The 22236-nt window shown below is 42.1% G+C and overlaps 1 protein-coding gene across 3 annotated transcripts; it reads right to left on the bottom strand.

Annotated features, from left to right (window-relative positions):
- Positions 1-6965: 6965 nt before the first annotated feature.
- Positions 6966-21098, bottom strand: ZFP62 (ZFP62 zinc finger protein). Of its 3 annotated transcripts, XM_069473977.1 has the most exons (3): positions 21043-21098; positions 8534-10885; positions 6966-7446 (listed from the first exon to the last, which is right to left on the bottom strand). In XM_069473977.1, coding segments are annotated over exons 1-3 (2373 nt in total). In that variant the 5' UTR covers positions 21044-21098; the 3' UTR covers positions 6966-7426. The 3 variants fall into 3 exon arrangements, with proteins under 3 accessions (XP_069330078.1, XP_069330076.1, XP_069330077.1); XM_069473975.1 differs by lacking the exon at positions 6966-7446 and having other exon boundaries at positions 7997-10885; positions 21043-21066; XM_069473976.1 differs by lacking the exons at positions 6966-7446; positions 21043-21098 and adding an exon at positions 12733-12783 and having other exon boundaries at positions 7997-10885.
- Positions 21099-22236: the final 1138 nt, after the last annotated feature.

Below are 22236 nucleotides of genomic sequence, written 5' to 3'. Positions count from 1 at the left end.
TTCTCCTTATAAGGACACCAGTCATTGGATTCAGGGCCCACTCAAACCCAGTGGACCTCACCTTAACTTGATTACATCTGCAAAGATGCTATTTCCACATAAGATCACATTCATAGGTAGTGGGGCATTAGGACCTGAGTACATCTTTTTGGAAGGCACAACTGAACCCACAACAGAGGCCAAGCCACAAAGCAGTTCATGACTAAACCTGTTTTTTAATGAAAGTGTAAACTGAGATAAGGGCCATGCTGCCTTGGAAAGAGTTCAGTGTTGTCATTCCAGAGCCACTGAGGATGGATGGTGACAACAGGGGTGGGTTGCAGACAAGTGGGCTACTCTTTTCAAAGGTAGTGAGTAGGGACAGCCACAGCATTCACTTGATTTCCTATAGTAATACACTTTATTCAAGGTGGTATAAAAAGCTAAACTGTAATTATCAACGTTGCATAACATTCCTGAGCTGTCTAATGGGAATCTCCAGAAATGAGTTTGAACAGCTATAAAACTCAGCTTTTTCTGTGAATACACCTATGGCCACCTAAAAGCCATAACCAGGTACACAGACATAGCCCTGCCACTTACTGACCTGCTTCCCAAAGCAGACGAAGCTCCTGCTAACTCAAGGTCATCCTGATCCACTGACTAGATGAAGAGTTAATTTAATAAGCATGAGTCAGCTTGCAAAGTGTCAGCGAGCAGCTGAGGGCCACAAAGGGAGACCATCTGTGGCCATCTCTGAGGATGAAATGAGCAGTTCATCCAACAGCAGAGACTCTCTGTGGTCCTCCCTGTCATCTTCTATGGCTTTTCCACACAATGGCTTGTTCATGGCGTGTGACATCATGTACACTATGTTGATCTAATTTCTTCTATTTTGTGGGTTTATTTTGCATTAAAGTTTTACTTACATGAGCACTGAGCCATAAGCTTTGACTGTGAGCACCACCTTAAGAGGTGCATGTGTGGCCCCTCACATGCAGTAGGAAGGAGTTGGTGACAGGTGTGGGTAGTGAGGGTAGTGGAAGCAGACACGTAGGTAAATAACTGTTTTAAAGACTAATCATTGAAGGGAAACTCCTTATTGTTGAGTTGGGATAACTATTAGCAGAGATGAACTTGGTCTATCTATGGGGATTTGGTGGCTTTTAGCATAAAGATGTGTTAATTCAGTAATGCATTATAATTTTCCCCATTGAAATTTGAATGAAGGGTAATGGAAAGTAATTAAAATGGTAAATATGTGAATAAATCTAAATAAACATTTGGTATAAAAACAATAGTAATATATTTTAATATCTATGCACATTTAATATACATAATTAAAATTCATCAAAACAATAGCAGATAAGATAGAAGGTAAATGAAGCAAAAGTATTCCAAGAGCCTTGCATTGTCTAGGATGAAGATAAAAGTATCAATTAACATTAGGCTTTGGTAAATCGAGAATGAATCTTTTAATTCCTAGGTGACTAAAGGAAGAGAAAAACTGTGTCACTTCCCAAAAGAGGGAAAAATAGAATACTAGAATAACTGTAACAGAATTCTAGTAGAATCACTCTAATCTAACCTGAAAGAAGGCAAGAAAAGAGATAACAGAACTTAGATCAGGAGAAGTAAATAGAAAACAGTGAATAAGATTTAAACCCAAACCTATCAGTAATTACACATTAAAAGGCTAAGTGATCCTGTTAATAAGTTATCAGACTAGATTAAAACAACAACAATTATCTGCTGTTTTGAAGAGGCACATCTAAAACGTAAGAATACAGAAAGGTTGACAGTAAAAGGATGGAAAGAGATATGCCATGTAACCGTAATCAAAAAGAAGCTTATGTTAATACCAGAAAAGAAGACTTTAAGTAAAAGGAATTACTAGAAATACAGGGTTAATTCATAAAGTTTCCATTAAGCAGAAAAATATAACAATTCTATTTGTGTAGCCTCAAATATATAAAGTAAAATTCACAGAACTCTATTTAAGTAGAAATGAGTAATTTGTGTGGCCTCAAATATATAAAGCAAAATTCACAGAACCCTATTTAAGTAGAAATGAATAACTCAACAATTATGCCATTAATTGATAGAACAAGTAGACAAAAATTCATTAAGAGCAGAGATCTGAACAATTCATTACAAACTTGATCTACAGGCTTTATGTAGCATCTGCAGGACACATGTTCTTTTCAAGTGCCTATGAACTTTCACTAAGGTCAAACATATGCTGGACCATAAAGCAAATCTCAACACATTACAAAGAATAGCAATCATATAAATTATGTTTTCTGACCACAATGCAATAACAAAACTGTACTAGGAAATTTGCACATTTGGAAGTTAAAAATATATACTTATAAATTAATCCATGGGATCTGTTGTCATTTCCCAATTTTCATTCCCAACTTTGATTATTTGTGCTTTCTGTTTTTCCTTGTCCAATCACATCAGGGGTTTATCAATTTTCAAAGCACCAACCTTGACTTTGTCAGTCTTCTTTATTGTGTTGCTTCCTGTTTCATTACTTTTTGCTCTCATCTTCATTATCTCCATCAACTTTTAAAAAGATAGATTAGTCAATTTAACAATAATGTTTGTACAAAGTTTTCATAAAATACAGGGTGCTTTTTCATTAATCCTTAAAGCAACCATGTGAACAAGTCTTTTCCCTCATTTTACAGATGGGAAATTACAGACAGGAAACAAACTCATAATTATTACATTGAGTGGAATACTGCCCTAGGGTTTGCATCCAGAAACTTTGCCTGCCTCCTCTGGGGCTTCTCCCTGCCCACCCAAGGACCGCCTCTTAGCCTTTGGGATCTTAAGGGGACACTCACCAAAAATAGCCATGGTTAAGATGGGGACACTCACCAAAAACAGCCATGGTTAAGATGGTGGAAGTGTGGCTCTCACCAACTCTTCCTGAAGTAAACTCCAGCACATCTGAATATTGCCAGGAAAACACAGGGAAAGCAAAATGCATATGGTATGAGTGGGCAGGCCACCCAGGCCAGAGAAGCCAGTGGGTAGCAGCCCTCACCACACCCAAAACGCTTAGTCACTGGACCAAAGCTGGAGGCTCCTCAAGCTGGTAACCCTTTTCCAGCCTGACAAAGCATGTTTGCTTAGAAAACAATGGACTGCTTGCTTAGAAACAATATACCATGGAGTAACCACATTGAAAAAATCATTTTTCTCACGTCTCACATCTCTTCTCAAGTTGTGTCTGCATGTCGGGTGGTCCTTGAAGGATTTTCTTGACTTTCAGATAGGAGTTGTTTTCCATTGCTTGAGTATCTAGATGCTGAGTCCTTGGGCAGAGGCCACTTCACTGCTGGACTTACTTGATACATCCTTATGCACACTTCTCATTCCAAGCACTCTTCTAAGGGCCCTAATAATACTAATTTTCCAGCCCTCATTACAAACTATGAGGTTGCTACTATTCTTACCCTGACAAAAGACAGGTGACAACACAGAAGCATGAAAAGAGATTAGGCTGGGCACAATGGCTCATGCCTGTAATCCCAGCACTTTGGGAGGCCGAAGCAAGATCACTTGAGGCCTAGAGTTTGAGACCAGCCTGGGCAACATAGCAAGACCCCATCTCAAAAGAAAAATATTTAAAAAAATTAGCTACGTGTGGTGGCACATGCCTGTAGTTTCAGCTACTTGGGAGACTGAGGTGGGAGGATCGCTTGAGCCCAGGAGGTTACAGTGAGCTATGATTGCACCAGTGCACTCCAACCCAGGTGACAGAATAAGACCCTGTCTCTCAAAAAAAAAAAAAAAAAAAAAAATTAAAAAATACTTAGTTACGTATCTAAAGTCATCTGAGAATAAGTGAGAGTGTTCATTTGAATCTGGGCTTCATGGCAGAGAGAACATGCTCTTGGCCACTGTACTTTACTGCCTCTCTACACAGGTTTCACACAAACTGCTCCTTGAGCATAACCAAGATTATCCATGACCTGAGAAGAAGTGCCAGGTCTGAATGGGAACAGTTCCTCAGTGAGGAGATGAATCGAGTTAAAGTACTGTATTCTATTTCCTTCTCCATGTCTCCAGGCCAAGGCCTTTGGCTGAGGCTTGGAGAAGAAACATGAAGAGTCCTCCCAGCCTAGGGACTGCCCTGGGGCAGTTGTCTCCAATTCCTCAAGGCAAGGTCCTCCTGATGCAAGCAGACTTCATGTCCCCAATGTCTGTCTTCAGCTAACTGGTCCTCAGGTATTATCCTAGTGGTGATCCTCTCTTGTTTTTGAACCCCATGAAGGAAATTTCCCTTGCATTGCATGACTGGTGTTCAATGCTATTTCACCCCCAAGATCCCCATACGTGAAACAGACACAATTATTTTTCGGGCTTTCATCTTCAAACAAATTCACTAATAAAGATGTACACTTCTATGAAAGGCTTTTGCATACTCATTGTTTATTCAGGTTTTCGTTTGTGCTTTCTCTTCTCCTCCTGCTTATTTTTTTCTTCTTGCATATCATTCTCTGGAAGGGGTTCGGGGTGGTCCTTAAACCAACCATCTCTCATCCCTGGGGTGCCACACATGAGCCCACTGGGGGCTAGAGACTGAGATACCCCATCATGTTTGGGATCAGCCCAAAGAGGCTCACGTCTGGCTGAAGGCATACATGAGGTCCTGGGACCATTTCCAGAGCATCCAAATAGATGGGGGAGTGTGTCCTGGCGCTCAGGGCACTCAGAATCCCCATCCAAGCTGTGGCCATCCTCTCCATTGTTACTTAACTAACCTGCACCTCCCACAAAAGTAGATGGTTCATTAGGTCCAGCTGGAGCTCAAGCAGGGGTGTGTGGGCACATGGAAACCTCAGCTAACCTGTGATTATCTAAAACAGCCAGAACTGGTCTCATCTTTAGCAAATGGAGACCCAATCAGAGCCACAACTACTGGGAACAAGTACTCCGTGGCCACCTCCTTGCTCACCAGACATCAGTCCTGCCAGAGACCAGCATCACTGGAGGATGCCTGAGTGTTTCCAATGATGCCTTTGCTCAGGCCATCCTATTTCCAATCCTCTCTCAGAAAACCCGATTCGATGTCCCACTCAGATGTCACCACTACCTCCTTTTTCCTGGTTGGTCATGGTCATTTTCCTCTGAGAACCTGCAGAGTCTAGTTGAGGGTATCCATCACAGTGGTTTTGCTTGTGGCCTTTCTCCCTTATTCATCCTTATCTACCAGGGTCTACTTCTGCTGCCATCTTCTCCTACTCAGTGCCAGGGACAGTGGACTGTGCCCAGCAGATCCTCAGTAAGTACTTCCTCAATAAATCAGTCCAAGCTTGTGGGTAGAGTCAGGCTTGCCAGTGCCACATGTGGGGAAGGACAGAGAATAAGTGTGGTCATCATATTACAATGTGGAGTTGTGTCAGAGACACTCTTCCTTACCTCCCCACCACCTCCCCCTTTTCCCCCACCTATCAAAACTTACTGGTGGGTGGAGTCCTGGCAGGGTACTAGAGGGAGGACACGAGAAAGCTAGTAGGTGGGGTCAGAGAGTGGCTTACTCAGAATTGAGATTAAAGAGAGGTTGCAGCTGTTGCTAACGACGTGACACGACTGTGGAATAGACGCCTGAGGTAGGGTGGAGCACAAGACCATTGGAGGAGAGAAGCAGAGGTTAAAGACTTCAGAGGCCAGTGTATGGAAAGCATCACCTGCATGTCACAGAAATTACCCAGAATTAAGACAGGATTATCTTTGGAGAAAGTGACAGTGAGACAGGATGGAGAGCAACCCAGGATCTGCAGATGGCTGCAGAAAGAAGGGCTGGCAGTTGTTTAATGTAATGTGAAGAGATTTCAAACTTTAGTGGGGAGAGGGGGTAGTTTAGGAAGAGGGAGTGACAATGGTCCTCAAGCAGCAATAGGAGCATGCAGGTTACCTATCCCACCTGGAAACATGGGATATGGCAGAAAAGGCAGCCTCCACTTGAGAGAAGTGCAAAGGAAACAGTACCTCCAGAGGACAGCTAGTTTTCAGTTAGCCCAAAAGGTGAAGAGAATATAGGAAATTTTGCTAACGGTGGACTATGAGTTCCAGGGGATACAATGAAAGTTCTTGTGTTACGAGGGGAAGGAAACACAGGTGAAAAAATGTACAATTGTTGGCCTGTCTGATGGCAATATAGGGTACACATATAAGGACAAAAAGCAAAATGGGATTTGTAGCAATGGTCTCCCAGGTAGACTGTGGTAGTGAGGCTGTAACTCTGGTCGGGGAGGAAGGGATGAGGATTTTGCCAAGAGCACGAAGGCTCTGGGGCTCTGCCTTCTATTCTGTGCATGGTGGGGAGGAGGCTAGGTTACTCAATTCTCAGAAGAGTCTACTTTTATCCTTTGAGTTACCTAGTTAATTACTTCATACATAGTTAGCAATACTTCACCATTAAATTCTACCTGGATGCCAGGCACGGTGGCTCAAGCCTATAATCCTAGCACTCTGTGAGGCCAAGGTGGGAGGATCATTTGAGGTCAGGAATTCGAGACCAGCCTGAGCAACAGTGAGACCCCCATCTCTACAAAAATAGAAAAGATTAGCTGGGCATGGCGCCTGTAGTCCCAGGTACTCGGGAGGCTGAGGCAGAAGGATTGCTTAAACCCAGGAGTTTGAGGTTGCTGTGTGCTAGGATGATGCCACGGCACTCTAGCTCAGGCAGCAGAGCGACACTCTGTCTAAAAATTCTACCTGTGGTGACACACACAGCCTGCCCACTCCCAGTATAAGGATCACATGACTTGTCCCCTCAAAATCCACCCTGTGCATCTCCTAGTGAAGCACCATCTAACTTCTGCTGAAACCAGCTGAGCTCTTGGCCCTGAGAGATGAGTCCCCTGCTGCCTTCTCTGGTTTGGATCAGGTATAATTTACCCCACAAAGACATGACACAGGGATTGGCTCTGTGTATCCCTCCACCTAAAGTAAGTCACAGTCTGTTTTCATTTAAGGAATTTCTTTATTGGAATTCCACCTTACTTCCACCTTACTTCACCACAACTATCTAGCCTTCATGGCAAAGAGAGTGAGCCCAGAAGAAAGCATTCATAACATTTTACAACAGACAATTTACACAAATACTGCAAGAAATCTTTACAATAACACATTCCAAAGCAATCAAACATTTAACAAGATTAAGAAACATGAATTTCCTCCTCTCTTGACTTACTGGTAGCTACCTAGCTTTTTAGATCCTACAATAAAATGCCCTCCTTCCCAACATTCCCATCATAGGAATCCCTGAATCAACTGTCATATAAGGTGCAAGTTCATGCTGAAGATGTGTCCCATTGGTTATTGAATGTGTCAAGATCCTCTCCAAGGTAGAACCTTTTATTGTAGCACAAATGTGTGAATACCACACCTTTCAGGTTCTCACTCATCACACATTCATCATTCACTAAGGGGGTTGATTTGAAACTTAAAAAAGTTCCATCCATTCAACTAGCATATCACAATCATACATTCCAATCAGTTTGCCTTTTCTAGCAGTGCCTCTCTCCTATCTCTGTTACATTTATAACAGTCTATGCTTTCTACTTTCCCTACAAGGAAATCCAAATTTTGTTTCAGAAATCATCATCACTGCCCCCCTCAAGCCATTCAATTATATCAAGTTTATACTTCAAGATCACTACTATTAAATAAATTTATATTCCCTGATGCCTATCTCTCCCTGAATTTGTCTGTTGGAGGCCCTTCTTAGATTTTTTTTTCCCCACTGACCAATGTATAATTGGGATTCAAAAGTATACCTGAATCTCCTACATTTTTATTGACAGAATTCATCCAAATATGAACTTTCTGATCATGACTCTGTGACTTCTAATTGAAGTCCTTTCCTCAATTGTGTGTTTTATGTCCAGAAATGTCTGCTTATTTTGAAGATTTTTGCATATTCTATCACTTCGATAGGTTTTATCCCCAGTATGGAGTATTTTATATTCTATAAGGGCTAAACTACCTTGACACTGGAGCCTTCCTTGCTATGACTAAAAATCACATAGAAAAGATTACTCACAATCCTCTACAGTGATTTATACTATGTAAAGTATAACCCATGAATAAGGACCTCAGACACTCTTACATTCATAAGGTTTTTCTTCCACTTGCAATCCTTGAGACACAGTAAACTCCACCTGCTACAGAGGCATCCTCATCCTGGTCCCATCCAGAGCATTCCCTCCCTCCTCACAGGTTCTCCTCTGGGATGTGTCACAATGACTTCCCACATTTGTCACATTTAGAGACTCCTCTCCAGTATGTGTTCTTTTATGCTTGGTGAGATTTGATCTGATATTAAAAGCCTTACCACACTCATTACATCGGTATGGCTTCTTTCCAGTGTGGATCCTTCTATGTTGGTCAAGGACTGATCTATAATTGAAGGATTTCCCACATTCACAATCATAGGGCTGCTTCCCACGGTGGACACTTTTATGGTTGATAAGACTTGAATGTGAGATGTACGCCTTCCCACACAAATCACATTCATAGGGTTTCTCACCTGTGTGGATCCTTTTATGTACTGTGAGGCCTGAGCTGTTCCTGAATGCCTTTCCACACCTATCACAAACATAGGGTTTCTCCCCTGTGTGGATCCTCTTGTGTTGTGAAAGGAGAGAGCTGTAACTGAAAGACTTCCCACATTCGACACACTTGAAAGGTTTCTCCCCAAGATGGACTCTTTTATGGCTTATAAGAGTTCTGCTTGAGAAAAAAGCTTTTCCACATTCATTACATGTATAGGGTGTCTTGCCAGGGTGAGTACTTTTATGATTAATAAGGCTTGAGTGTGAGATGTAGGCTTTTCCACACACATCACATTCATAGGGCTTCTCCCCAGTATGGATTCTTTTATGAACTTTAAGGCTTGAGTTGTTTCTGAAGACCTTCTCACACCTGTCACATTCATAGGGTTTCTCTCTAGTGTGGACTCTTTTGTGTTGAGAAAGGAGTGAGGTGTAATTAAAAGATTTCTCACACACATCACATTTGTAGGGTTTCTCCCCAAGATGAACTTTTTTGTGGTTTATAAGGGCTCGGTATGTGATGAAGGCTTTCTCACACTCATCACACTTAAAGGGCTTCTCCCCAGGGTGTACACTTTTATGATTTATAAGGCTTGAGAGTGAGATGTAGGCTTTCCCACATTCTTCACATTTGTAAGGTCTCTCCCCAGTATGGATTCGTTTATGTACTTTAAGGCCAGAATTATTTCTGAAAGCTTTTCCACACTCGTCACAGCCAAAGGGTTTTTCCCTTGTATGAATTCTTTTATGCTGTTCAAGAGCAGAGCTATAGTTGAAGGATTTTTCACAATAGCTACATTTATAGGGCTTCTCCCCAAGATGGATTCCTTTGTGATTTTTAAGGCTAGAGCGTGAGATATAGGCTTTCCCACACACATCACACTTATATGGTTTTTCCCCAGTATGGAGCCTCCTGTGGACTTTGAGGCCTGCATTGTTTCTGAAAGTTTTCCCACATACATCACATACATAAGGTCTCTCTCCAGTGTGAATAGTTTTATGTTGAAGAAGAAGCGAGTTATAACTAAAAGATTTTCCACACTCCTTACATTCATGGGCTTTCTTCCCAGGATGAATACTTTTATGGACTGCAAGGCCTGAGCTATAGCTGAATGCTTTGCCACAGACATCACACTTGTAAGGTTTCTCTCCTGTGTGGATCCTTTTATGCACTATGAGGCCTGAGCTGTTCCTGAAAGCCTTCCCACATTCATCGCATTCATAAGGTTTCTCTCCAGTGTGGATGACTTTATGCTGAATGAGAAGAGAGCTATAATTAAAAGATTTCTCACACTCATCACATTTATAGGGTTTATCTCCAAAGTGGATGCTTTTATGGTTAAGAAGTGTTCTGCAAGTAATGAAGGCCTTCCCACACTCATCACATTCATAGGGCTTCTCACCAGTGTGGATCCTTTTGTGGACCCTGAGGCCAGAGCTGTTACTGAAGGTTTTCCCACAAATGTCACATTCATAGGGTTTCTCCCCTGTGTGGATCCTTCTGTGGACTCTGAGCCCAGAGCTGTTCCTAAAGGCCTTCCCGCACTCGCCACATTCATAGGGCTTCTCTCCAGTGTGGATCCTTTTGTGCTGGTCCAGGACAGAGCTATAATTGAAAGATTTTCCACACTCATCACACTTACAGTTCTTCTCCCCAGAATGGGTGCTTTTGTGGTTTATAAGGCTGGAGTAGGACATGTAAGCTTTTCCACATTCCTCACACTTGTACGGCTTCTCTCCAGTATGGATCCGCTTGTGGACCCGAAGACTCGAACTGCTCCGGAAAGTCCCTCCACAGTCACTACACTCATAGCGTTTTTCTCCTGTGTGCATAATTTTATGTTGAACTAGACGGGAATTATATTTGAAGGATTTCCCACACTCATCACATTTATGTGATTTCTTAACAGCACTGGTTTTCTGCTGTACACTGGGGTGAGAGCTTCCATTAACATTCTCCACACACTTGCCTTGTTCACTGCTTTTCTGCTCTGCAGGGACAGTCTGGTGTGGGACGTGTTTTGGGCTCAGTTGTGAGCTATTTTCAGATGTCTCATCCCCCTGTTCCATCTTTAAGTTTGCCATGTTCTTGGCTTTGCCAACTATCTCCCTGATGCCACTGTTGTCTTCCTTCATCCTTTTTCCTGCTGGCTTTTCCCATTGACTCTCTACTTTGCTATCCCAATCACATGTTTCACCAACCTTAGATTCCTGCACAGGATCCTTGTGAAGACTTTCCACTTTTGGCCACTTAGATTCTACATTTCCCACATTTTCAGATTTTTTGGTTGGTTCCTCATCCTCAGTGCCCATCTTCAAATGTAACACTAAACCAAGAAAATAAAAAGGATACCTGTTCACTTTGTTTAGAAAAAACCTGGAAGAATCACATCAAAATTCACTAATTAACTTGACAAATATTTACTGACTGCATGCTATCAGAGAGGTACCATTTTTAAGTACTAGGGACACAAACGTGGACATGACAAAATATCTGCCCCTGTGGAGCTAATATTAAACTGCTAGAGTCCTATATTTTCAATGGAACAAAGAGCTTTTCTATTCTTGCATAACAGCTCAGCATTAGGACAAAGTGAAATGACACACAGAACCAGAGGCAACACTGACCAGTATTTGAACAATGTCACTTAATCATGGAAAAACAGAAGACAGAAGAAATCTCTGAAGAATACGAAACAGAAAAATTAGTAAGACAAATGTTAGGTGTAACTTTTTTTTTTTTTTTTTGATTATGAGAAGTTAGACATAATCAACAAAGGACAGGCAAAACTAAAGAAAAGGAGAAATCAGTACCTGGGTAAAGGTATCAGGGAGACAGTCATGAAATTATGATAGTCATTTCAGAGATGAGAAACAAAGCAACCTGCAGCTGTCTGGAGTCAATTTGGCCTCCTGGACTTTCCCCTCCCAGTAAAACATCAACTCTGGAAAGTGGGTGGCCAGGGAAGAACTCTATAAGGAAGAACATGCACTGGCCTGCTGTGGAGAGGCTTTCATTCCTAGTTATGAACCGGCTACCGTATTCAGTGCATATCAAAGATGAGAAGCAAAACCTCAAACCATCAAGCAAAGGAAGTGACACTGCCTAGGTTCAAATACCTAGCTGGATGACCCTGAGAAAATCAGCCTCTTTGTGTAGCAGCTTCATCATCTGTAAAATGAAGGCAATACGGTCTTTGCAAATATGAAATGAGATAGTGCACGTAAAGCATTGAGAACAATACCTGTCACTTGGTGAGTGCCATATGTCATTGTTATTTATTATTCATTATAGTATTATAACTAAGAATATGCAGTGAGGTTACTGGATCAGGGTCAGAACCTGGAGATAAAGCACATGACTCAGGAAAGTCCGCACACTCCTTCTCAAAGGAGATTCTAGGCCCGAGCAGGGACCCTTTGTTCCCTTGAAGACAATCTACCCATGACTAGCACTCCACCAGCATCCACTTACTGACAGACGAGTCCTGAGAACACACACAACAGTTCTAGGCTAGTTATTCTTCAGCCTTAGACAATTAGACATTTGTGATTAGACTTTGTTAAAATTTGGATCTCCCCCTTGTGCCCCGGGTATCAGACTCTCTTAGGTCAGTACATGGCAATTCTGTCGATCCTACTCAGAAATTCTATTTGTGAACATGCGAGGAGGTGGCAGGGGCAACACAAGTAAGGTACAGACTTTGGAGTGGCCCTGTATAAAGAATCACACTTACGATACGAGTTATGCTGATAAGAACAATGGACTCTGAATTAAAACTTATAGGATAAGGTATGAACTCAGGGGATCGCTAGGAAGATAAAATAAAGCATCACTCCATAGACATTAAACCCAAAAGTGGTTCAGCTAAGAGAGCTTCCACAAATGACTATTTGGTAATTAAATATTAAGCAATATTAAGTACTAAGTAAGATCATCAGAGGCCATTGAGGGATGGTAGCATGGCCTTGTTCCCCGACTCCCTTTCTTTATTACTCCAAACAGAGCATTCCACATCACTTAAAATATGAGGGCTACTGGGTAGGCAGTGGAATTCCAGAACCATAAACAGCAACATACCATCTATCTATGCTCAGAATCCTATTCCCTCACACACCAGGGACCCTGCTCCATCCGTTTCCTTTTCAGCCCTGGCCCTACATCTGTACTCACCCTCAGCCCTCAGGACAGAAAGATGTTCAACTTCCTGTAGCCATAAAGCCAAATCCCTTAAGATAAATACACAAAAATTGCTAGAAAAAAAAAATGAAAAGAAGAGTTATGAGGAGGTACTAGCCATACTAGATATCAAAATATACTATAAAGCCCCTATAATTAAAAGTGTGGTACCAGCATATAAATATACAGGCAAACGGAATAGAACAGAAAGTCCAGAAATTGTCCCAACTACACATAGAAATAAATGATAAAGATGGCATTGCAAATTACTGGGGGACAAGATAGTCATTTTATTTATTTTTTTTGAGATGGGGTCTCACTCTGTTGCCTTGGCTAGAGCACCGTGGCATCATCACAGCTCTTTGCAACCTCAAACTCCTGGGCTAGAGTGATCCCCCTGCCTCAGCCTCCCAAGTAGCTAGGACTACAGGTGTCCACCACCATGCCCAGCTGACGTGTTTATGTTTTGTAGAGATGAGGGTCTCACTGTGGTGCTCAGGCTGGTCAGGAACTCTTGGCCTCAAGCAATCCTCCTGCCTCAGTTTCCCAAAGTACTAGGATTACAGGCATGAGCTACCACACCTGGCCAAGGATGGTCTTTTTAATAGTGTTGTAACAACTATAAAGCCATTTGGAAAAAGATAAAATTAGATCCATTCTTCACACCACAAACAGGGATAAACTCCAAATGGAACAGAATTCTAAATATAAAGTATAAATAATAGAAGAAAACATCAGTAAATGCATCCAAGATTTGGGTATAGAGAAAGCTTTCTAACTATGACTCAGATGAACAACATTTATAAATTTGACTATATAAAAACAAAATTGCATGGCAAAAATACCATAAGCAAAATTAAGAAATAAATGACAAAGTAGAAAAAAAATTGCAAGATACATCATATATAAGGGCCAATATCCCTAATATACAAATAATTTTCAAAAACTGAAGAAAAATAGACTAAAATGGTCCTTAAATATGTGGAAAGATATTCAACTTCAGTCACAATAAGAGAAAGGCAAATAACTACAGTAAGATACTATTTCTCACCTGTCAGATTAGCGAGTAGTCAAAGCTTAACAATATACTCTGTTGATGAGGCTATGGAGGAAACAGGAACTCTCATGCTCTGTTGAGTATGCAAATTGACACAACCCCTGTTGAGGGGAATTTGCCAATATCTATGTGTGCGTTTACCCAGAAATCTCACTTCTAGGAATTTATACTCAGGATACACCAACAATGCAAAACTATACATGCACAAAGTTATTCATTGTAGCGTTACTTGCAACTGAAAAATCTGGAAAACTACCTAAATATCCAAACATAGAAGACTGGTTAAATAAACTATGGTATAAATACACAATGCAGCACTAAAAGGGAATGAGGATATACTGTAAAATCAAAAAAGGCACAGTGAAAAAAAGAGCATATATGCTACTTTGTGCACAAAAGAAGGAAAACAAGAAAACAAGTATGTATCTGCTTCTCTTTATAGTATAATGATGAAGCAGAAAACAATGAAGTTTGTTACTTACAAGCGGTTGAGTGGAGCAGAAGGGATGGCAGGTGGGGGCAGACAGACACTCTATAACTTTCTGTATAGTTTTTATTTATGGAAGCATAATAATATTCTCCATATTCAAAGAATAAAATTAAATCCACAAGGATAGGAAAGTAGAAAAACTAAAACAGAAAGCAAACAGAAACAAATGAACTCATTTGTTTTACATGAATACCATAACCACAGGAAGAGAACAAAGAACAAATCTATGTAACTTAGGGACATAATATTTGACTATAGAGGTATATTCAGTCTTGGGAAGGCTGGAGGGGGTGATAGGGAAGAAGTGCAAACAATGGAACTATGTTAGCAGGTCTGTTTTCTGTAGTGGTATGGGCAGAACAATTCTGAAACAATTTTAGATGTATTATGGAAGTGAGTAAATCTGTTGATTTTCTTGGAAGCCAGGGCTCTCCTGGAAGAAGAAAGGACATAAAAATAAGGAATAGGGGAAGGCAAGAAAGAACCTGTGGGGATGAATTGAAAGTACTGGTGTGAACTTAGGGTTTCTAAATTATATATATGTGCATGTATATAAATGTATGTATATTCACATCTGCACATTTGTATGCACAGGTGTATATATGTGCATATGTTCCCAGCTCTCTTTGCCGAAAGGCCAACAAACAAAAATACCTCAGTGGTAATGAGCACATCTAGGACCATCTCCTGGGACTCTGTTATAATACCATCACCTACTAAAAGGAACCAAAGGTCCTCAAAGAAATGGCTGATTCCTTGCTGGGAAAAGGAAACATACAAGATGAGCTTGGGCATCTTGTTAGGCCAGCAAGTAAGGAAGGGCTCAAAACAATGGTGGGGACATGGCACAAGACCACAAGAGCCAGGCTACACACCTGATTTAAGCACCATAGAAATTCAGGACAGCAACGAATTATAAGCCATCAAAGATAGGATTTTGAGTCCACAGATACAAAAAGGGGAGAAACGGAGGCCTCTTGTTGACAGGAGAATGTGAGCACTAGCTGGTAAATATGAAAGGAATGGTAGAATTGGAAAAATCGGTATTCTGCAACTGTCAGAGTAAAGACTGGATCAGGGGAGAATCATCAGTGAATCTAGGGGGAAATTTTGACAAGGAGCAGGACATCTGCATAGTCTTAAATATTCCCCCAGAGACCGTGTCTTTAGTTACAAGGAAAAACATAGTATTAATTACTATATAGTGGAGAAATTAGACAACGCCTTGGCCTGCATTCTAAATTAAATGCCTCCAGTGGAGGTAGACGGACATGATGTGCTTCCCGCAGTGATATCTTGAGGACACATCACCTATAAGAATACATTACGTGAACTGAATCACAAGGAAACATCAGATAAATCCAAAATGAAGCATATTCCATTAAAACAGAAGCAGGAAAAAGGGGACTGTATTTTTCAAAAATATCATTTTCACAAAAGACAAAGAAAGGCTGTAGAAATGTTCCAGATTAAATTAGAAGGCCAAAGGGACTTGACCACTAAATTCAATTTCTGACCACAACTAGATCTGTACCAGAGCAAAAAATTGTTAAAACAATTGAGTCAGCTGACAAAGTTGGAATATGGATGGTAGATTATATAAAAGCAGTATCAACTTTAAATGTACTGAATTTGACAACTGTACTGCAGTTATATAAGAAAATATCCCCATCCTTAGGAAATATCTACCAAAGTACTTATGGGTAAAGGGCCATGATGTATGTAAGTTACCTTCAAATGGTTCAGGAAAAAAATCTTATGTATGAAAAGAACAAGAGGACGAAATGAAGTAGAATGTTAACTACAGGTGAATCTGCTGAGCAAAAGGTATGTTTTTATTGTTCTTATTATTGAAATTTTTCTGCATATTTAAAACTATTTCAGAAAGTAAATTTAAGATTCTCTCAACTATACCCTCCCATCCAGGTACTGCTTCACCATCCTGCCTCCTATTCACGTCCCATCTCCCTTGTGCCTCGTCCACTCAATCTCACTTCTTCCACTCAGATGACACTGCATTAGCTTCTTCCAGTGCTTGCTCCTGGCTGTTGCCCCCTGCTTCCACCTTGAACCTCTCCTCTTTGGACTCTGCATGCTCCCTGGGCAGCCCTGTTCATACGGAGGGCTCCTGCTACTCCTAAAAGCCATGTCTCTCAGATCCTGACCTCAGGCCTAGAGTGCTCTCTTCAGTTACAGATCCTCATATGCACCCCACCCTTCCCTTTGCCAAAATCAGAAATGAGCTTTTCTATTTTTCTCACCACATCCAAAACAGCCCTTAAGACCAACTGATTTTATTGTCTAAACAATTCCCAAGCTCCCACCCTTAGCCCCACCACCCACCATTCCTACTGCGAAGGCCTTACTTTAAAGCCCCTTAAATTCTCTTCTCAACTACTGCCATAGTCTCTCTTCCTTCACTGTCATCCTGCCCAATTCTTCCTCCAACAGTAATCAAGAGTTTTGTAAAATGCACACCTGGTCACTCCCCAATGCCAAGTTCTCCCAGGCTACTTATTGTGGCACTTGAAACCTGCATCCAGCCACTTGGAGCGACTCCCTGGACACCAAATGAACTATGCTAATTCACCCCTCACTGCCATTGCACTCACTGATTCTCTGCCTGCCCTTTCCCCAACTCTTTTCAACAGACTAATTCTTAGTTCCTTTCACGTGCTCTAGGATTCCCTGTTTGACTGGTTGCTGACTGGCCTAGTCTGCACGAAATCACAGACACTTCACTACTTACCTCTCTAACTTCGGCAGAGGCCAGGAGTCTCCCTGTTCTGGTTCTGCTTAACCTCCTGTTTGGACTGGGGGCACAGTGGCCCATCAGCTGATGTAGTTCGTCTAATCCTCTTATTGAGTGAAATCAAAATGTATCAATATAAAGGTGCATCCTCATTGAAAATAAGATGGTTTAAAATGAAATAAATACTAATACTAAGAAAAGATCCATCAAAAACAGAGGCAGAAAAGCACCAAGATAGCACTAGAGTAAATGTTGCTAAAATATAAAAGCAATCAAGAGAATGTAACAAAACAATTAGTTATCCTTAAACAATACTGAAGATGCATTCTAATATCTAAGTCATTTCTGAGGTTGAGTGTCAGGCAAGGAACTTAGATTATGATCTGTATCCTGTTTTGTTTGTTTTTTCCCAGGCCCTGGGCTAGTCTTGGGGACAAAGAGATGGATAAGACATGGCCCTGCCATCAAGGCACCTGCAGACAGTAGGAGAGCCTGACAGGAAAATAATAATGTGATGAAAACAACAGAGACAAACACAGGGCACGGAAAGGGGAAGAAGGGGAAGGGACAGACTCTGCCTCAAAGGACTAGGAAGAACTTCAGGAAGAGAGGAGTGGGCATTCCCAGCTGAGGAAAGAACAGGTGCAAAGGGATCGATGCTAACCACTCTCCACATATCTCGGGCAGAGGGTGGCAGGTAAAGCCAGACAGGTGGGCAAACACAGGGGCTGTCTCATACTAAGGAGTCCAGACTTGATCCTTGGGACTTTCAGGCAAAGGAGTAGCAAACCTGGATATGCATTTTGGGAGATCACTTATTTACTAAATCAGGGGTTGGCAAACATTTTCTGTAAAGGGCCAGATAGCAAATATTTTAGGTTTTGTGGGCCATACAGGACTGCTGATTATTATTTTCAATATTCCTTAAAAAATATAAAAACTATTTTTAGCTAGTAGGCCATACAAAAACAGACCACAGATCCAGTAGTTTGCCAACCTCTGTTAGATAATACCAAGGAGTCAGAGTTAATTTAGGATGGTGTAATAACAGCACTGTAGCTATAAGTGTCCTTTTTTTTTTTCTTTTTTTTTAATACAGACTGATGGAAGTATGCTTGCTTTAAAATACTTCAACTAGGAAAAAATAAAAAGGGAAAGATGAAACAAACATAGCAGAATCCTGATAATTGCTGGATCTGAGCAATGAGTGTACTAGAGTTAATAAGAAAAAATTTTAAAAAGAAAGATCACTCATATTTATTAGTTGCAGTGGGAGAATGAATTGAGGGGAAAAAGAACAAAGTCCTGGAGTTCCAGGAGAGGGTTATCATAATCCAATCAATTAGACAAATGTGGTAGCTAAGTCATGTGTCACCTATGACACAAGGAATTATTCCAAAAGCACATCTCCTCCATAGAGAGGGCTGCAAAGGTTTGAATTTTTTTCCCCATTTTTTTTTCTGTTTGTTTTCTTTTTGAGACAGGATCTTGCTCTGTCACCCTGGGCTGGACTACAGTGGCTCAATCATATCTCATTGCAGCCTCCAACTCCTGGGCTCAAACAATCCTCCTGCCTTGGCCTCCCGAGTAGCTGAGAATACAGGCAGGAACAACCATACCAGGAAGGTTTGAGTTTCTTAAGTGTTCTAAATGCTGAATGAGAAAGTCCTCTCCAACCAGTGTTTAACAAGGAGCATGACCCTAATAGCCTAGTTACATTACTCAAAAGTGTCAACCATAGAATGCCATCTACTCCTTCCAAATTACGTATGACCCACAACCTCTGGGCACTTCTGTGCTTGTTCACACACTACCACCAATGCCTAGAGTGCAAATATTAAGATCTTGCCCTTCATTCTTGCTGTCCCTGCCCTGGAGAATCAGAAGCCACTTCTCCAAGAGCCTACACAACTCACAAGAGAAGAACAGTGACTCCCTCTGGCTAAAAATTCCTTCCTATTAATAACAGATTGCAACAAGCAACAGCTGCAACATGCCAGCAACTACTTTGAATTTTCAGAGTCCAACCATATTCCACAAGGCAATCTACCATCTCACATGTCAGTTGTGAATTCTGTACCTTATGTTCCTGGACATTATATTTAACTTGAAGATGACCAGAAAAACAAAAAGAGAAAACAAGATGAAATGTGACCACAAAATGCTTACCAATACAGAAGAAAAAGTACCTGAAGGGGGAGAATGTGCAAATGAAAGATGGGACTAAGGAGTAAATGATATGCAGATGAGCAGAGAGAGAATATGGTTTGTGCTCTAGTAATTCTTGCATTTAATTTATGAATATCAGAATTATAAATGGCTAACAGAAGTTGGATCTATTGCTTAAATGCAGAAATAAAAATGAAAGGTGATTTTTCTTTAAAGTAAAAAAAGAAAATAGAACATTGTCATACCTGGCAGTGGAGAAGAGATTTCTAGTCATCCTAGGGAAGGAAGTAAGCAAAGGAGATTCTGAAAGACAGGCTGAGACATTTTCTGAAGCTAAAGAGGCAGGGAACGGCTGGAACAAAGACATGGATAGAATCAGTCTACCAAGCTAGTGTAAAACTAAACTTCATAGATACAAGTCTCAGGAGGAAATGGCTGTTTTATCTGTTCTTGAAACACTACATGACAGAATGTAATAATGACTTGGCAAATTTAACAACCTGCCAATAAATGGTTGAGTTAACGTAAAACATAAAACAAACATTATTAAATGTTTACCCTAGTAATGTCATTGAGTATACCATTGTTTGAGGTAACAAAAAAAAAAAATGGAAACAACCCAACTGTTCCCAAATAGATCTAAAAAAAATTATGGAACGTTGAAAACATCCGAATAATAGCCAGTCCAATACCACAGCTCTGTAAAACAAAAAACTGTGTTCTGATGTGTAGAGATCTGCAAGATAAAGAGAAAAAGGGCTTCTACCACTTATGTAAAAAAAAAAAGAGGGAAGAAACTACATTTACATTTGCCAGTATTTGCATAAGAAATCCTGGAAAGATACACTCAAAAGGAACAAAAGTGGATACCTAAGGGGGGAGAGCCTAGGAAGAGAGCTGAGCAGAGCAGTAGGAAATCTTTTCACTGATAACGTTTCATACTTTTAATATCTGAGCCATATGAATGTATTACATGCTCCAAATTCATTTTTTAAAAAACCATTGTGCTTTCAAAAAGAAAACACTCCTGCTGGCCTCCTAGTCTAAACATCCGAGCAGCACACCCAGCACTGGCACTCCCCTTTCATCTTTGACATACCCACACCTGGGTTCCCGCAGGCTGTCCTCGGTCTAGGAAACTCTTTGACCTTCCTCTCCCTACCAGTTAAGCCCTTCTAGTAACTTCTCAGCTTTTGGAGCCCGCGGCAGGTCGCCTCTTCCAGGCGCACCCCTATCTGTATACAGGTGAGCGTTCACAGGTGAGGGCCGGGAAGTGCCTCCGGGGGGTCCATCCACACCTGCAGCCGGAGTCTCTCAACATCACCCCCCACCAAAAAAAAAAAAGGAGTGGGGGGTAATGTCGAATCAGATCACCCCTAGGAGTCCCTCTGACGCTCGTATTCACTCTCAAGTCCCAGGGCCAAACTTAACTGCAACGGGAGCACAAAAGCGGGGCGTTTTAAAGAGCTAATTTTCAGAGTTCCCCTCCCACCCAAGAGAGCGGCGAATAGTTGAGGAACACCTGAGCTGAGCCCCAGCCCTTCTCTGGATACTGGGAAGGCCCAGCATGACCCTGGACCGTTCAGACGGCCTGAAGTTGGGGCCTACAACGAGCCCAGTCTGTTCCGCGGGCGCGCCCTACACCCTTCAGCCCGCCCGAGGTCTTCCCTCCCCTCCACTGCTGCGGAACGCGCCTCCTCATACGTGTGGGGGGAGGGGGCACGCTTCCTCCCAGACCCCGCCGGAGACTGGAGGGGACCAGACTCGGCCAAGAAGGGAAGGGCGTGGCAGGCAAGGGCCGGGGGCGGGAGCGCGGGCGGCCGCGGACTCACGTACTGGCTGTGGCGGCGCCGCGGGAGCCCGGCCGCCGGCGGGACAAAAGCGCGGACGGCCCGGCCGGAAAAACGCGCGTCGGCCCTGGGGCACTTCCGAGCCCTCTCTGGGATGTTGGAGGACTGACTCGGTGGTACCAGCCGGCGGTGGTGGGGATGAGGGGGTGGAGTCCTTTCAACTGCTATTTACCGAGTGTCGGCTGCGCCACGGGCGCTGATGGCGGGGCCTCGAAACTGCAGGCGGGTCTTCCTGTTTTCATGGAGTTTAGGTTCCGCGGCGGAATAGGGGCGTGGGGGTGGACACAGAAAATAAATAAGTGGCTCGGTACGTGCCCGGCGGGGGTTTGGCCGCCGTGGGGAGCTGGAGAACCCTGACGTGGGGCGCGCAGGAGCGCCCGAGGTGGGTGGGGGCCGTCCTCCTTCTCGGATAGCTGGTAAGGGCGAACCCAGGAGTGCTGGCCGCTCCCGGGGGGCGCGCGCGTGTGCGCGCGCGCGCCCGCGGAGAACCGCCTGCCAGGCGCCCCCGCCCAGCATGCGGGTGCGGGGATTGCCTGAAGCGGCTCCCGGGACCAGCCAGACCCCCACCCCTCAGGGGCGCAAGCTTGGCGGTGGCTCGCCCCTGCCTCCGTGCCCCAGATGTCGGCTCCCAAACCCAGGCCCTACAATGACTTTGAAAAGCTATGGTTTGTTTTTTTAACAGTATGATTTAAACATTTTTCATCTGAAGTTTAAATAATTGCAAAGGATGTATATTTTTTGGCATGCTATTAATACTGACATTAAAAAAACAAAATTGCTTATTCTTTCAAATGTATTCAATGAAATCTAAATCCATGGCGATTTGACACTGTCATATACTTTGAACAGTCAGAAATTTTACAAATTGTCGGGGTTTTTCTCTTGAACTTTTATTTATGTCCCTCACTGGAGTTTTATTCAAATCCAGAATATTTTCATTCTATGTGCCTCATTGAATTTTATACTACTTTTTGCTTTAAAGTTTATTGTTCACCGTAGAATACATCCCCACAAGGAAATTAGAAGTTTCCTTTTTTTATCGTGTTATTTTCTGGATTATTAGCAAAATTTTATAAATATATTGCAAAATGTTACTGTCAGTTGTTAGACGAAAAGTGAAATGCTTTGTCTGAAAAGAAAAGATAATTTCAGGACCTTCCAAATTGTTAGGCCCAGAGCC

Source organism: Eulemur rufifrons, chromosome 7 (genome assembly GCF_041146395.1).
Source record: "Eulemur rufifrons isolate Redbay chromosome 7, OSU_ERuf_1, whole genome shotgun sequence".
Taxonomy (NCBI): domain Eukaryota; kingdom Metazoa; phylum Chordata; class Mammalia; order Primates; family Lemuridae; genus Eulemur; species Eulemur rufifrons.
This window is presented reverse-complemented; position numbering and strand designations above follow the sequence as displayed.